Raw genomic sequence first — 14632 nt, 5'->3', positions numbered from 1 at the left:
TTCCAGTTTACTATATCCTTGTCAACATTTGATATTGTCAGTCTTTTTAAATTATAGCCATTCAAATGGGTTTGTAGTGGCATCTTATGGTTTTAATTTGCACTTCTCTAATGACTAGTGAAGTTGAGAACTTTTATGTGCTTATTTGCCATCTGTATATCTTTGTTGGTAAAATAGCTATTACAATTATTACCCAGCTTTTAAAATTGGATTGTTTTAGCCTTGTTGAGTTGTAATAGTTTTTTATACTTTTTATATAGGTTAAGATTTACAACTATTTTCTCCTAGTCGGCAGCATGTCTTGTCATTTTATTTATGGTGTCTGCAAGACCAAGAGCAAAGTTTTTAACTTTGATGAAGTCCAACTTATCAGTTTTTTTGGTGTTCATATCTGAGAAATGTATCTTAACTCAAAGTCTCAAGATTTTTTTCTTATATTTTATAGTTTTAGCTCCTATGTTTAGTTCTTCTATGATCTATTTCAAGATAGTCCTGTGTATGTGAGATGTGGGGATGCAAAGACATCTTTCCTCCCACCTTCTAAGTTCCTCTAGCTGGACTAATAATCAAGTTGGCATGTGACAGATTAACAAGAAAAAAATGTCCAAAATTTATTATGGGTATACATTTGCGGGTACCATAGATAGGAGATTTGAAAACTTGTTGGACAGTTGAGGTTTATATGCCATTTTGCACAAAGGAGAAGTCTGGGATTTCAGAGGGAAAGTAGGTAATTTATAGGGAGACAAAAAGTAGCAAATTTGGTAAACAAATGTTATCTGGGCCAATCATTGGGACACAGCGGAATTTGGCAGAGTTTTGTTGACTCCTCCCTGATGGTCATTCTTGCTCTACGCGTGCTAAGATTATGCTCAGGTGAATATGCTAAGACGACTCCCTTCCTGAAATAGTTTTCTGTCTGAATTCCTTTAGGCAGGAAGGGGACAGGGGTCTTGGGTTCTTTCTAAGTATTTTGTCTCTTAATAATCAATTTAAAATCAGTATCCCAAAGGCATACTTTAGGTGCAAAACTTTGGTTCCCCTCAGAAGTAAAAGTCCAAATTATTTTTCTTTCATAGAACTACCTGGGTTTTTATTTATTCAGTGTTTTATACTCCGTCATAGTCATTCCTAATGATGCTCCGATTTCCAATTAGCCTGGGTCCTTTGGACATGTCTTTGGACATCTGTGCTTTCTGGCTCTTCATTATTTTCCCTACTGTACACTTGAAATCAACCATTTCTCCATGGGGCTCTGGTTCCTTTTAGTGGATTGACTGCTGTAGGTGCTCATTGCTGCTGAGTAACAATTGATTCTAAACCTTTTTAGCAGATAAAGCTATATAATGCAACTTTTAAAGTCATGAGTTTATATTTTTTCATTCAAATTTAACATTATCAGTATTGCTTCCTATCCTATCTAATAAAGAGGTAATATGCAAATTGACCATCACTTCAACACACAAGATGGCCGCCCCCCCATGTGGTCAAAGATGGCCGGCAGAAGAGGGCAGTTGTGGGCCAGGTCAGCAGGGGAGAATAGTTGGGGGTTGGGAGTGGGGGAGTTAGGGGTGACCAGCCTGCAGGGAAGGCAGTTGGGGGCAACCAGGCCTGCAAAGGAGGTCAGTTGGAGGTGACCAGGCTGGTAGGGAAGGGCAGTTAGGGGTGACCAGGCCTGCAGGGGAGGGCAGTTGGGGGCGACCAGGCCTGCAGGGGAGGGCAGTTGGGGGCATTCGGGCCACGAGGGGAGCAGTTAGGTGTTGATCTGGCTGGCAGGGGAGTGGTTAGGGGTAAACAGGCTGGCAGGCAGAAGCAGTTAGGGGCTCTCAGACAGGCAGACAGGCAGGCAGGTGAGCAGTTGGAAGCCAGCAGTCCTGGATTGTGAGAGGGAACACAGATTGGAGAGGGTGCAGGCTGGGCTGAGGGACACCCCCAACCCACCCCCTGCGCACAAATTTCGTGCACTGGGCCTCTAGTATTTTATATTTATTTCTCTTGTTTATTACTGTAAAATTTCGTTTTGTCATTTTAGTAATGCTTAAATGAATGATTTTTATTCCACCTTCATTACACTGAATCTCTATATACCCTTTTGTTTCCATATACATTTTATTTGCATGGGCTGTCCAACCCGGTGAACATCTAACTAACTAGGTGAGATTGCTATGGGATCATCAAAGAGTACAGAGGGGGGAAATTCCAAAATTTTGATAGAGAAAACTGCTTTCTAAAAATTAAGTAAGTTAAGCAAGGGACATTTTCTCAACCTCTCCTCCCCGCCCCTCCCCCCACCCCCTTTTTTTTCCCTTCACTTTATAGCTTGGAATGGTCAGCTGTTATTGTGGATGAAGCTCATAGAATCAAGAATCCAAAGGCTAGAGTAACAGAAGTTATGAAAGCTTTAAAGTGTAGTGTCCGCATTGGCCTCACCGGAACCATTCTTCAAAACAACATGAAGGAACTGTGGTGCGTTATGGACTGGTGAGTGAAAGCACCTTATGTTTTGGAAAATTACTTAATACCTCTTTAACCTAAGGTTACCTTGTTGGCAAATTATTAGTTTCTGGTGGGGGGGACATCACAATTATTTGTTTACAGAAGTGTTTGATCCCAAACATAATATATAGAATAGAGTCCTATGAAGACCTATTTTTATATATTATTCTTGGTTCCTGAAATAAATGTCTGAACTAATTTACCAATTAATCATCATCTTACAGTTATTTACTGAAAAACTCAAAAGAAAGACTGTTATTTGTCTTTTGTTATTGTTGTCATTACCAACAAGTGACTTAGTCTGTTTCTTAGAAGCAAAAATAAGCCATTGTCTTTCCTTTTAGATGATTTAATAAAGCAGTGATATTTTCTTATTGCCTTTACGAAGGGCTGTGCCAGGACTGTTAGGTAGCAGGACCCACTTCAAGAAGCAGTTTTCTGACCCAGTAGAACATGGTCAAAGACACACAGCAACAAAAAGAGAACTAGCTACTGGCCGAAAGGCCATGCAACGGCTTGCAAAAAAGATGTCTGGATGGTTTCTTCGGCGTACCAAGACTCTCATCAAGGATCAGTTGCCTAAGAAGGAAGACCGGGTAAGAACTGCATTTGTATATATTACTAATTTATAATTGTGTGTGTGTGTGTGTGTGTGTGTGTGTGTGTGTATTATTGACTTTTCGCAGAGAGGAAGGGAAAGGGATAGAGAGCTAGAAACGTCGATGAGAGAAACATCAACCAGCTGCCTCTTGCACACCCCCTACTGGGGATGTGCCCGCAACCAATGTACATGCCCTTGACTGGAATGGAACCTGGGACCTTTCAGTCCGCAGACCGACGCTCTATCCACTGAGCCAAACCGGTTTCGGCTGTGTGTGTTTTTAAAATTATTTATTGTCTAAAGTTTTATATGTGAGTGTGTGTATATTTGTTTTTTTAAATTATTTTTAAGAGGACATCTATCTCCTATTACATTTTTGGATGTAATTTTTGCTTTTTATACAGTGTGAAGAAAATTGCTTTATGTAGTTTCAGAAAACATTAATTGAGCTCAATCATTTTCCTTACTAACTTTACTAACTTGTCAGCTTACAGGTGTATTATTATATTAGCATACATTAAACTGATTTCTCTTGTTTAGAACAAAAATACTTTTTATATAATTCTTCCTTGATGAAGAAAGAAGAGCTTATCTCCCTAATGCGTTTTCTGTCCATATTTTGTAATTCCTACCTCTTCTACTATCTGTAATTCAATATTTTCTTTGGTACCTTAACTCTAGCTACAAGACAAAAGGGTTAAAAACATTTTCCTATTATAGATTTGTTTATTATAAAATGCTATTTTTAGTGACACAACTAACCTAATTTTACAATTTTGTAGAAAAGGTACAATTATATTAATTGTTTAAGAAAATTTGAGGCATTGACTTTAAGAGGATTTTTTTAATATATTATAGTAGTTCTCTTTTATGGTTTTTAATTCTGTGGATCATCTAGCTCAGGCAATGCAATAAAAGCTCTATAAATTGCTGTGAACTAAATCTAATGTTGTCTCAAATAAGGACAATTCTAACAAATATCCTTTAGTCTTAGGATATCCTGTTGATTATTAATTTAAAAAGATAGAATTGAAAGAAAAATATGATACTGATTTATAAGTTGGGGAAATTTATATAACATTTGATTTTTTACCTAAAGCAAATATTTAATTGGAAAACGTCATGAACCTCCACTTTTTAAAAGTGTTTTTTGCATTTTAATATATATTTATTAGTTGTCAGTTGTCTATCTTGTAAGAACAGCACCATAAAATTATGAAAAGAAAGTTGTACATAGAAGTTTAGAGATTGGGCTCTGAAATAAAATATCATAAGTTTGAATCCTCACTCCCTGACTTATGAGTTTTATGACCTTACTAAGACTTTCAAATCTTGGTTTCTTTATCTGGTACATTGAAATGATGATAACACTATCTGCCTCATATGGTTGCTCTAAAATGTGTGATATGTAAGAGTGTTCAGTAAATTTTACTACATGTCTTAATAACACCAACTCAACAATAAAGGAATTAGGAATAAATTTGATCAAAGAGGTGAAAGACCTGTACACTAAAACCTATAAGACATTGATTAAATAAACTGAAGAAGACACAAATAGGTGGAAAGATATATCATGTTTGTGGAAATGAAGAATTAATATTGTTAAAATGATTTCAAACTATATTGCAAAGCCACAGTCAACTAATGTTTGACAAGGGAGCCAAGAATATTCAGTGGAGAGCCAAAGCCGGTTTGGCTCAGTGGTAGCGCGTCGGTCTGCGGACTGAAAGGTTCCAGGTTCGATTCCGGTCAAGGGCATGTACATTGGTTGCGGGCACATCCCCGGTAGGGGGTGTGCAAGAGGCAGCTGGTCGATGTTTCTCTCTCATCGGCATTATTTTAAAAAAATATTCAGTGGAGAAAAGGTAGTCTTTTAATAAATATTTTGGGAAAATTGGGTATTCACATGTAATAGAATGAAATTGAAGTCCTATTTTACACCAATCAATTTTGCAAATAATTAACTTGAAATGATTGACAACTTAAATATAAGACCTGAATATATATATATAAGACTTAAATATAAAACCGTAAAACTCCTAGAAGAAATCATAGGGAAAGAGCTCCTTGACATTGGTCTTGGAGGTGATTTTTTTTTTTATATGACTTCAAAAGCATAAGCAACAAAAGCAAAAATTAACAAGTGAGACTATCAAACTGAGTACTTTCTATATAGCAAAAGAAACAATCAGAATGAAGAGGCAACCTACAGAACAGGAGAAAATATTTACAAACCATCTATCTAAAAATTTTATATCCATAATATATGAGACAAACAATTCAATTGCAACAATAATAATAACCTGATTAAATATTGATCTGATCTGAATAGACATTTTTCCAAAGAAGACATACAAATGGCCAACAGGTTTATGAAAAGATGCCCAATACCACTAATCATTAGGGAAATGCAAAGCAAAATCACAACTCTGGCATTACTTGATGCCAGTTAGAATGGCAATTATCAAAAAGAAAAGTGATAGCAAATGTTGGCAATGATGTGAAGAAAAGGGAGCACTGGGGCACTGTTTGTAGGGATGTAAATTGGCAGAACTACTATGGAAAACAGTATGATAGTTGCCCCAAAATCAAAATTAGAACTATCATATGGTCCAGCAAGTCCCACTTCTGGTTATATATCCAAAGGAGATGAAATTGCCCTTATAGAGATAGAACTTCCATGTTCTTTGCTGCATTATTCACAGTAGTGAAGACATGGAAACAACCTGTCTGTTGACAGATGAATGGATAAAGAATTTGTGATACATCGATTTAGATATGGAACATTATTCATCCATAAAAAGGAAGGAAATCTGTCATTTGTGAAAACATGGATGGATCTTGAAGGCATTATGCTAAATGAAATAATTCAAACAGAGAAAGAAAATATTGTATGATCTGTCTTACGTGGTATATGTAGATTATTTCTTTTAAAAAGCCACACTATTAGAAAAACAGTAGAATGGTAGTTGCCAGAGGCTAAGGGTCAGGAAAAATGGAGAGATATTAGTCAAAGGATATAAACTTTCATAAGATGAGTAAGTTTTGGAGATTTAACGCATAATATAATCACTTTGTTAACTGTTCTATAGTCTATACTCAAAAGTTGTCAAGAAAATATATTTTAAATGTTCTCACAAAAAAATATTAAAATACTATTATGTAAAGTAATGGATGTGTTAACTAATCTTATGTTGTGGTAATAATTTTGTAATATGAATATGTATGAAGTTATTACATTATACACCTTAAACTTACACAATGTATGTCAATAAAACTGGGAAAAATAACTCAAAATTCCTTCCACATCTTAATCATTAATTCCCCACCTTCTTTTTGTGTTCTCTTCATTCTTATATGTACCTTTGTATTCAAGTAGAGTCAAGATATTAGCTAGTATTTTATAAAACCTAGCACTGTTTTCTATGGACATTCCTGTATTTGCTCAGATGCACATTTTGGTCTTATTTTTATAGTGAAATTCTATTGTAGTGTAATATACACATATAAATATTTATAAAGAAACTAGAGGCCCAGTGCATGAAATTCATGCGTGGGGGGTGTCCCTCACCCCAGCCTGCACCCTCTTAAAATCTGAGATCCCTCGGGGGATGTCCAACTGCCAGTTTAGGCCAGATCCCTGTGGATCCCTGCGGATCAGGCCTAAACCAGCAGTCAGACATCCCTCCTGCAATCCTGGACTGCTGGTCCCTAAATTCTCACCTACCTTCCTGATTGCCCCTAATCCCTATTCTTGCCTGCCTGATTACCCCTAACCACTGCCTGCCTACCTGATTGCCCCTCACTGCCTCTGCTTGCCTGATCGTCCCTAACCACCTCTGCCTAACTGATTGCCCCTCACTGCCTCTGCCTGCCTGATATCCCCCTAAGCACTCTACCTGCCTGCCTGATCACCCCTAAGCACTCTGCCTGCCTGCCTGATTGTCCCTAGCTGTTTGCCTGCCTGCCTGATCACCCCTAACTGCTCACTGGGGGGCTGCCGACTGGAATGAGGGGCTGTGGTCATTCTGTTCTCTGGTTGTTATGGTCATTCTACTATTTCAGTTGCTGGGCTTTTATTATATAGGGTGGCTTTTTCCTATCCTGTATAATAAAGAGCTAATATGCTAATTAGACCAGATGGTGGAACAACCTTCTGGAACAACCTTCTGGAATAACCAGTGGTCCGGGGGTGGGGCCAAGAGGCAGCTGGGCTGCAAGGGCCAAGCCCCTTGTACAAACTCTGTGAATTGGGCCTCTAGTCTATAATAATAAAAGTGTAAATTGCAAATTGATTGAACTACCCAACAGCAGAATGACTGTCGGGACAACCTTCCAGACCATACTATGACACACACTGGCACAGGCCAGCCAAGGCAGGTGCGATGCGATTGGTCGGGGGAGTGGGGGCCTGCCATTGCCCCACAATTGCCCTGCAGAGAAAGGCCCAGGCCACCCTCTGAAGGCAATCGATGTGGTGGGCTCCATGATTGATCACCCTAAAGAGGGAGGCCCAAGCTACCCTTTGAGCGGCAGTTGATCGTGGAGCCCCGGCTGGGTGGGCAGGGCTTACCTCTTTGGGGCAATTGATTATGGGGCTCCCTGACTGTGAGAGGACGCAAGCTGGGCTAAGGAGACCCTCCCAACCAGTGCATGAATTTCGTGCACCGGGCCTCTGGTTATTCATATTGCTCAAAGTTCTATTATGGGTATCTTTAGTTTTATGACCCTATTTACATAAGCTATAGCTAGAAGAATTTTACCAATTTCCAGTGCTACTAGAAATATAAGGTAAATTGTATCCCCTGCAAGTTACGGCATTATTTTATATTTTTCCCTCTTTTTTAAATTTGGGCACAAAATAGCAATTTGTAGTTGCTTTTATGGGTATTTACTTAACTCTTATCATTACTAATTTTATGGATTTATATGAAGATATTAAATACAAATACTTTAGCTTGTTTTTAGTAATATGAAGTTTTTTATATTTTCCCAAGTTTTCTAAGTAATTTGGTAATTATAATTCATGTCATTGTTCTAAACATTTCCATTGTTTCTTATCTAGTTTTTTTTATTGACTTAAATTTTAATCATTTATTTGCATGATAGGCTGATCATGTAGAACCCTGAAAACACCAGTTTTGAGAAATATACAGAGTCAGGCAAAAGTAGGTTTACTGTTATTCACGTGGAAAATAATACAATAAATAAATAATAATAGAACAAACTTTATAGTTCGCATACTCACAACTATAAAACTACTTTTGCCCACCCTATACAGTGGAACCTGGGTTCTGCAACTCAATTTGTTCTGGAAGGCTGTTTGAGAAGCTTTCACATTTTGATTTCTTTTAATTAAAAAACAAACTCTTGGAGGTTTATTTTAAAACAAAGTTATAATTTGTATCATTTAGGGTAGGGTGCTAATTTGTTTGAAAACTGAATCATTTTTCCTCATTAGAAATAATGTAAGTTGAATCAACCCATTCCAAATGATTCCGTTTTTACCTTTCTTATATAGAGTGCATGTCTAGTGTACTGTTTATAAATATACACTTCTTTCCTTAAGTTTATCAAACCACATACTACTAGCCTTAAATGAATTTTTCATATGTCACTGCCTCTGAAATGCTATCACCTACTTTTAGTTTTTTCAGTCAACATTGGAGAAACAAGATTTGACTGTATAAGGAAATCTTACAAATTGTTTTTTTCACATTTTTATTTCTTTTCATTAAAAAACAAACTCTTGGATGTTTATTTTAAAATAAATTTATAATTTGTATAGTTTAGGGTATGATGCTAATCAAGAATATGGGAGAATTGGAGAAATTGTCATAATCATGTGTCTAGAAAAAAATAACAGTTTATATGCAATTTTCACTATTGCAATATATGAAATTTTATGTGCAGTGTGATTATTATTGCTATGGAAAAAATACCAATAATTACCTTGTGTTTTTCTTGGCAGATGGTGTATTGTTCTCTGACAGATTTTCAGAAAGCTGTCTATCAGACAGTATTAGAAACAGAAGATGTGACTTTGATACTTCGATCTTCTGAGCCATGTACCTGCAGCAGTGGTCGAAAAAGGAGAAATTGTTGTTATAAGGCAAGCATTTCAGTTTGATATCTTTACTATCCTGTTTTGATTACATAGTACTCTATTGTAAGTAGAGTACTATTTCCTCAGACATTTCTTTACTTTAGAAGCCATCCTATATAATAAAAGCCTGATATGCAAATCAACCCAACAATGGAATGACCAGTGGAATGACCAGTTGCTATGATGCACACTGACCACCAGGGGGCAGACGCCCAATGCAAGAGCTGCCCCCAGCCCGCAGGCTCCAGGCCAGCAAAGGCTGGTGCCAGCAGGATCCCCCCTATCATTCTGTTGGTTACCCTGCAGAGGGAGGCTACGGGCGGCAGCAGAGGGGTGATCAGGCAGTGGGGCTGGTGAGCGGGCAGTGCCAGGCCAGTCAAGGAGGGAGCCAGTAGGAGCCCCCTAATTGCCCCGCCAGTTGCCCCATAGAGGGAGACAACTGGTGTATGTGTGTGGGGGGGTAGGGCTGGCGAGTGGGTGGCGCCAGGCTGGCCAAGGCAGGTGCCAGTGGGGGCCCCCTGATTGCCCTGCTGGTAGCCCCACAGGTCGGCCCTGATCTCTGACCAGGACTAGGGACACAACCCATGTACAAATTTTATGCACTGGGCCTCTAATCTATATATATAAAAGGCTAATATGCTAAGTGTCCAACTGTTCGACTGGCAGCTCTGATGCACACTGACCACCAGGGGGCAGATGCTCAATGCACATGCATGGAAACATGGAACAGACTTATCAATCTTAGAGGGAAGGGGGAGGTGGAAGAGAGTAAAGAGATTAACCAAAGGTCTTATATGTATACTAGAGGCCTGGTGCATGGATTTGTGCACCGGTGGAGTCCCTCGGCCTGGTCTTCAGGAATTGGGCCAAATCCGTGCAACAGGTCTCTGACATTCCAAGGAGTTCCAGATTGCGAGAGGGTGCAGGCCAGGCCACGGGACCCCACCAGTGCACGAATCCATGCACTGGGCCTCTATTATGTTAATAAAAAGGAGTAGCTTTAAAAAATATTTTATAGTATCAAATAATGATCATAGCAAAATACAGAATTCAAGTATATTTTTTAAAAACTAGTTTTTAAAAGTAGCTTCAATTTAATATTCTCCTTTTCAACTTTCATTGGGAAATATCATACTTTCATCTTGAAATCTTATTCATTTTCAGACCATCCATTATCCAATAATAATAAATTCACTATTTCATTGCACACTTAAAACATTATTCTGATGTGAGATATAGTTTTATTTTAATAAAAACAGTATATAATATAAAAAGTATTTTGTTGTTTTTTTTAGAAACAAATATATTTTTTTACCTTCTATTTATATTTCTTGCCTCTTTTTCACCTCTATTATCAAGTTACCTGTCACATAGCTTCATATATAGAAGGACCTAGATAAATATTTATCTAGATTGATATTTATTGTAAGCTCTTATTTTGCTGTTTTTAACCACTCTAATTTTTTTGTAATAACTCAAATACCCAGGAAACCTTGGAATATAAATGAGAGGCAAGAGTAAAGGGGTCTATACCAGCCATCACCAACCTTTTGGACCTCATGGGCCACCAGTGGTCTATGGACCACCAGTTTGTGACTGCTGGTCTATACAACACTGCCACCTTATTCTATAGTTTTATTTTCTCTTACAGCAGCATTTTTATGACTGTATCAGGAGGATAAATACTTTCTAGAATGAGAGCATTTTCCTCTCTTTTGTTAAAAACATTATTGTATTGCCCTGGCCAGTGTGGCTCAGTTGGTTGGAGTGTCATCCCATACCCAAAAGGTGGTGGGTTCAATGCCTGGTCAGGACACATACCCAGGTTGTGGGTTCGATCTCCAACTGGGGCCATACGAGAGATAACTGATCAGTGTTTCTCTCTCATATACATGTTTCTCTCTCTCTCTCTCTCTCTCTCTCTCTCTCTCTCTCTCTCTCTCTCTCTCTCTTCCTCTCTCCAGTCAATTAAAAAAAATCACTGAAGTTCACATTAGTGATTTATGTATATTTTGTATAAATAGTTGACCATCGTTTTCTCAGAATATATCACTTAAAGTGATATATTTTGTGATGTAAGTAATTACATAGTCACATTAGTCCTTTGCTTGTTTTTACTTTCTGTTTTTCTCTGGTTGCAGACCAATTCACATGGTGAAACAGTGAAAACCTTGTATTTCAGCTACCTCGCAGTCCTTCAGAAGGTAGCTAACCACGTCTCGCTACTGCAGGCTGCCAGCACCTCCAAACAGCAGGTTTGGGTTGTCTTTTAAAATGTCTGTGATGCTATCTGGTATAAATACTTTATATGTGATATGAAATTTCCAACCAAATATCTTTATTTTGTATGAAATTTAGGAGGAAACTAACTTGCTCAGTTTTAATTTACATGCTGTAGAAGTATATGCACTTCAGTTTTTAATCAAAGTGAGAAATTTTAAACTTAAGTTAAATAAGTCTTTCTTAAAATATTATGTTCAATTTATATAGGTTTAAATGTGTTGAGTTGATATTTCTCTTCATCTACCTCTTCCTTTTAAGGAAACACTCATCAAAAGGATATGTGATCAGGTATTTTCCAGATTCCCAGATTTTGTGCAGAAAAGCAAAGATGCAGCCTTTGAAACACTTTCTGACCCAAAATACAGTGGGAAAATGAAGGTAAGTGCTCTTCTTTCAGTTTTCATATACACAAGGATGATATACAGAATATTTATCAAATGGCATGACAGGGACACCAGCTAATCAGAACAGATGCCCCGTCACTCAAAAGAGACGGTGGCATCAAATGGTCTAATTATATGTGTATTTAGTAGCTCACTGTGAACCTGCATCTGGTGTGTTCTCGATTAGAAGTAGTTATATTAAATATACTTCCAACTTTGCTATTGTTTTGGATTCATAGCCTCTTAAAAATGTATGCTGTTGCCACATGTATAATAATTTGTCTTAAAATTTTTAAGGAGGTAATTTACCAGATCTATAAATGATAATGCCAAATGGGAGGATGAGGACAGGTGGGAGCTCAGAATGAGAGAAAGAAGCTTCTTGAAGAGTTCTCTTTGTTCTCTATGAGAACTCTAAGGGTATTCAATATTATTGCTTCTGGTTCATAGGTTGATGCTCAACCACTGAGACATACCAGCCAGGCAAGAGGGGCCACTCTTATATTGTTCCTGATTTTAGAAGATAGTCTTTTCAGTTTTTCACCATTAAGCATGTTGGCTGGGGAATTGTTTCATATGGGCTTTATTATGTTGAGGTATGTCCCTCTATACACATTATGTATTTTTAAAATAAGTATGTTTGGCCTTGGCCAGTGTAGTTCAGTTGGTTGGGCGTTGCTCCATGCACTGCAAGGGTGCCAGTTTAGTTCTGGGTAAGAGTGGTATATGTCCAGGTTTTGGCCTCTATCCCTGGTCGGGGGCATGCAGAAGGCAGCCAATCGGTGTTTCACTCTCCATGTTTCTTGCTCTCTCCCTCTCCCTTCCTCTCTAAAAAGCTATGAAAAATCTTTAAAAAATACTTAGGTGTATATATGTTTGTTCTGGTGAGAATATTCTATGATTAATAAGATATATTTTTATCACCAATTTTGTTGACTTCTGTTATTTTAAATTAAAAAACATGAAATCCCCATTAATTTAGGACTGAGTACTAATTTTCCCATAACTTAAGCCAGTAGATTGTTTCTAAAAATTATGGTCTTCATTGAAAACGATTTCAAACATTATCTATTGCTATTTATTTAAATTTTATTCATTGTGACTCTACTAAAAAGTTACTACTCTTGAAATAAAATGAAAATTTATATCTCTGCACTTTCTTATATATCCATTAAATATATGGTTTAAAACATACTGTTAATTAGAGTTATATAATTATGAAAAGTAGTGTCTGATTAAGATAATTATTATATTTATATATTATTAAGACTTTTAAAAGGGGGAAAGCAAGCATAAATTGTTGCTGCAGGCTGGGTGCTTTTATATGTGAAGGAAGCATGTAATTTACTTGTTATGTGAAAGCACCAGAAAATCAGAGACTGGTAGTAATAATCTAGGGTTATATTTTTAAGGCTGTGTTTCATCATTTGATTAGCAACTTGATGTGGTGATTTAGTGATTGAAAACCTATAGGCTTATTATGAAATTATTGCCTACGGGGTTAAGAACTCCAAATTGCATGTACTTTTTTAACTCAGGTAATAAAATAGCCTCATTTTATTTCTTTTGTAGGTTAGCCTGCAGGTGCAATTTATTTGTGTGTATAATGCCCACTGTACCCTTCGTACCCTCAAAGCTACTCTCATGAACTCCTGCTCTTTCTCTTATAAGTGCCAAGGTCTATTGACCTCAACTCCTATTCAAGGGGATGGTCACACGTTGCACTCATTTCCCTGATAAAAGTCCTCATTTTTCTTTCCCTTGAGAAATGCCACAGAGCCACTTATTGTAGAGAGTGGGGAGGAAACACTAGGAAACCATGTTTAGTGCTGCTAGAAACATACACGGGCCATGTTAATCTCTATGCCTGACTAATTTGAGTAAAATTAGATGCAAGATTCCTTAGCTGTGAATATCCCCAAATTTAACATTCCTTTTTAGGTGGATTGCTCTGGTCTGTAAAGAATAAGTGATAAAACATTGGGTCTGTATTGTTAAGACTCCAATCTATAGTGACTACACTGTCTGTCATTTATGAAATTTCTAATAAGGGATATTAGTGTATATTTATTCATTTAGGTAATGACTGTGGTTGTTTTTTTTGTTTTTTTGTTTTTTGTTTGTTTGTGTTTTTTTTTAACTAGCCTAATAAAGACCAAAAGCATTAGCTTTTCTTATTACTTGTTTTTGTTTTTACTATTAGATATTCAAGAATGCCTGAAAAAATGCAATAGTAATCAGAGTTTTAATATATCCTTGTTTTAATATATTGGTGTCTTTAAGAGAATCAAAAGTCAAGCCACAGACTGGGAGAAAATATTTGCAAAACAATAAGAGACTGGTATCTAAAATATACATAGAACTCTTAAAACTCAACAATAAGAAAACAATTCAGTTTAAAAAAATGGGCAAAAGACCTGAACAGATACCTCACACAGAAAATATACAAATGGCAAACAAGCAGGTGAAAAGATGCCCAGTGTCATATGTCATTAGGGAATTACAAATTAAAACAACAGTGAGAAACCACTATATATCTGTTTGAATGGCTGAACCTCACATTCTGACAATACCAAGTGCTAGCATGTGGAGCAATAGGAACTCATTTGTTGCTGATGAGAATGCAAAATGGTATGGCCGTTTTGGAAGACAATTTGCATTTTCTAATAAAGCTAATTAAACTCTGAGCATAAGATGCAGCAATCACATTCATTGGTATTTACTCAAATGAGTTAAAAACTTTGTGTCACACAAGAGCCTGTG

General features: G+C 37.1%; 1 protein-coding gene across 2 annotated transcripts in view; it reads left to right on the top strand.

Annotated features, from left to right (window-relative positions):
• The window catches only part of ERCC6L2 (ERCC excision repair 6 like 2), a gene marked incomplete at its 3' end in the record, with an annotated part of 107751 nt that overhangs the window by 27475 nt on the left and 65644 nt on the right, over window positions 1–14632 (top strand). For both annotated transcript variants that reach the window (XM_084898938.1, XM_084898939.1), the window contains exons 5-9: window positions 2320–2481; window positions 2885–3092; window positions 9069–9209; window positions 11345–11458; window positions 11745–11864. In XM_084898938.1, the coding sequence (XP_084755064.1) occupies window positions 2320–2481; window positions 2885–3092; window positions 9069–9209; window positions 11345–11458; window positions 11745–11864 (745 nt within the window). The remainder of the gene's footprint in view (window positions 1–2319; window positions 2482–2884; window positions 3093–9068; window positions 9210–11344; window positions 11459–11744; window positions 11865–14632) is intronic.

The sequence above is a fragment of the Pipistrellus hanaki genome, assembly GCF_964339955.1.
Source record: "Pipistrellus hanaki genome assembly, chromosome: 11".
Lineage (NCBI taxonomy): Eukaryota > Metazoa > Chordata > Mammalia > Chiroptera > Vespertilionidae > Pipistrellus > Pipistrellus hanaki.
The sequence above is the reverse complement of the archived record's forward strand: the minus strand, read 5'-3'. Positions and strand labels throughout refer to the sequence as shown.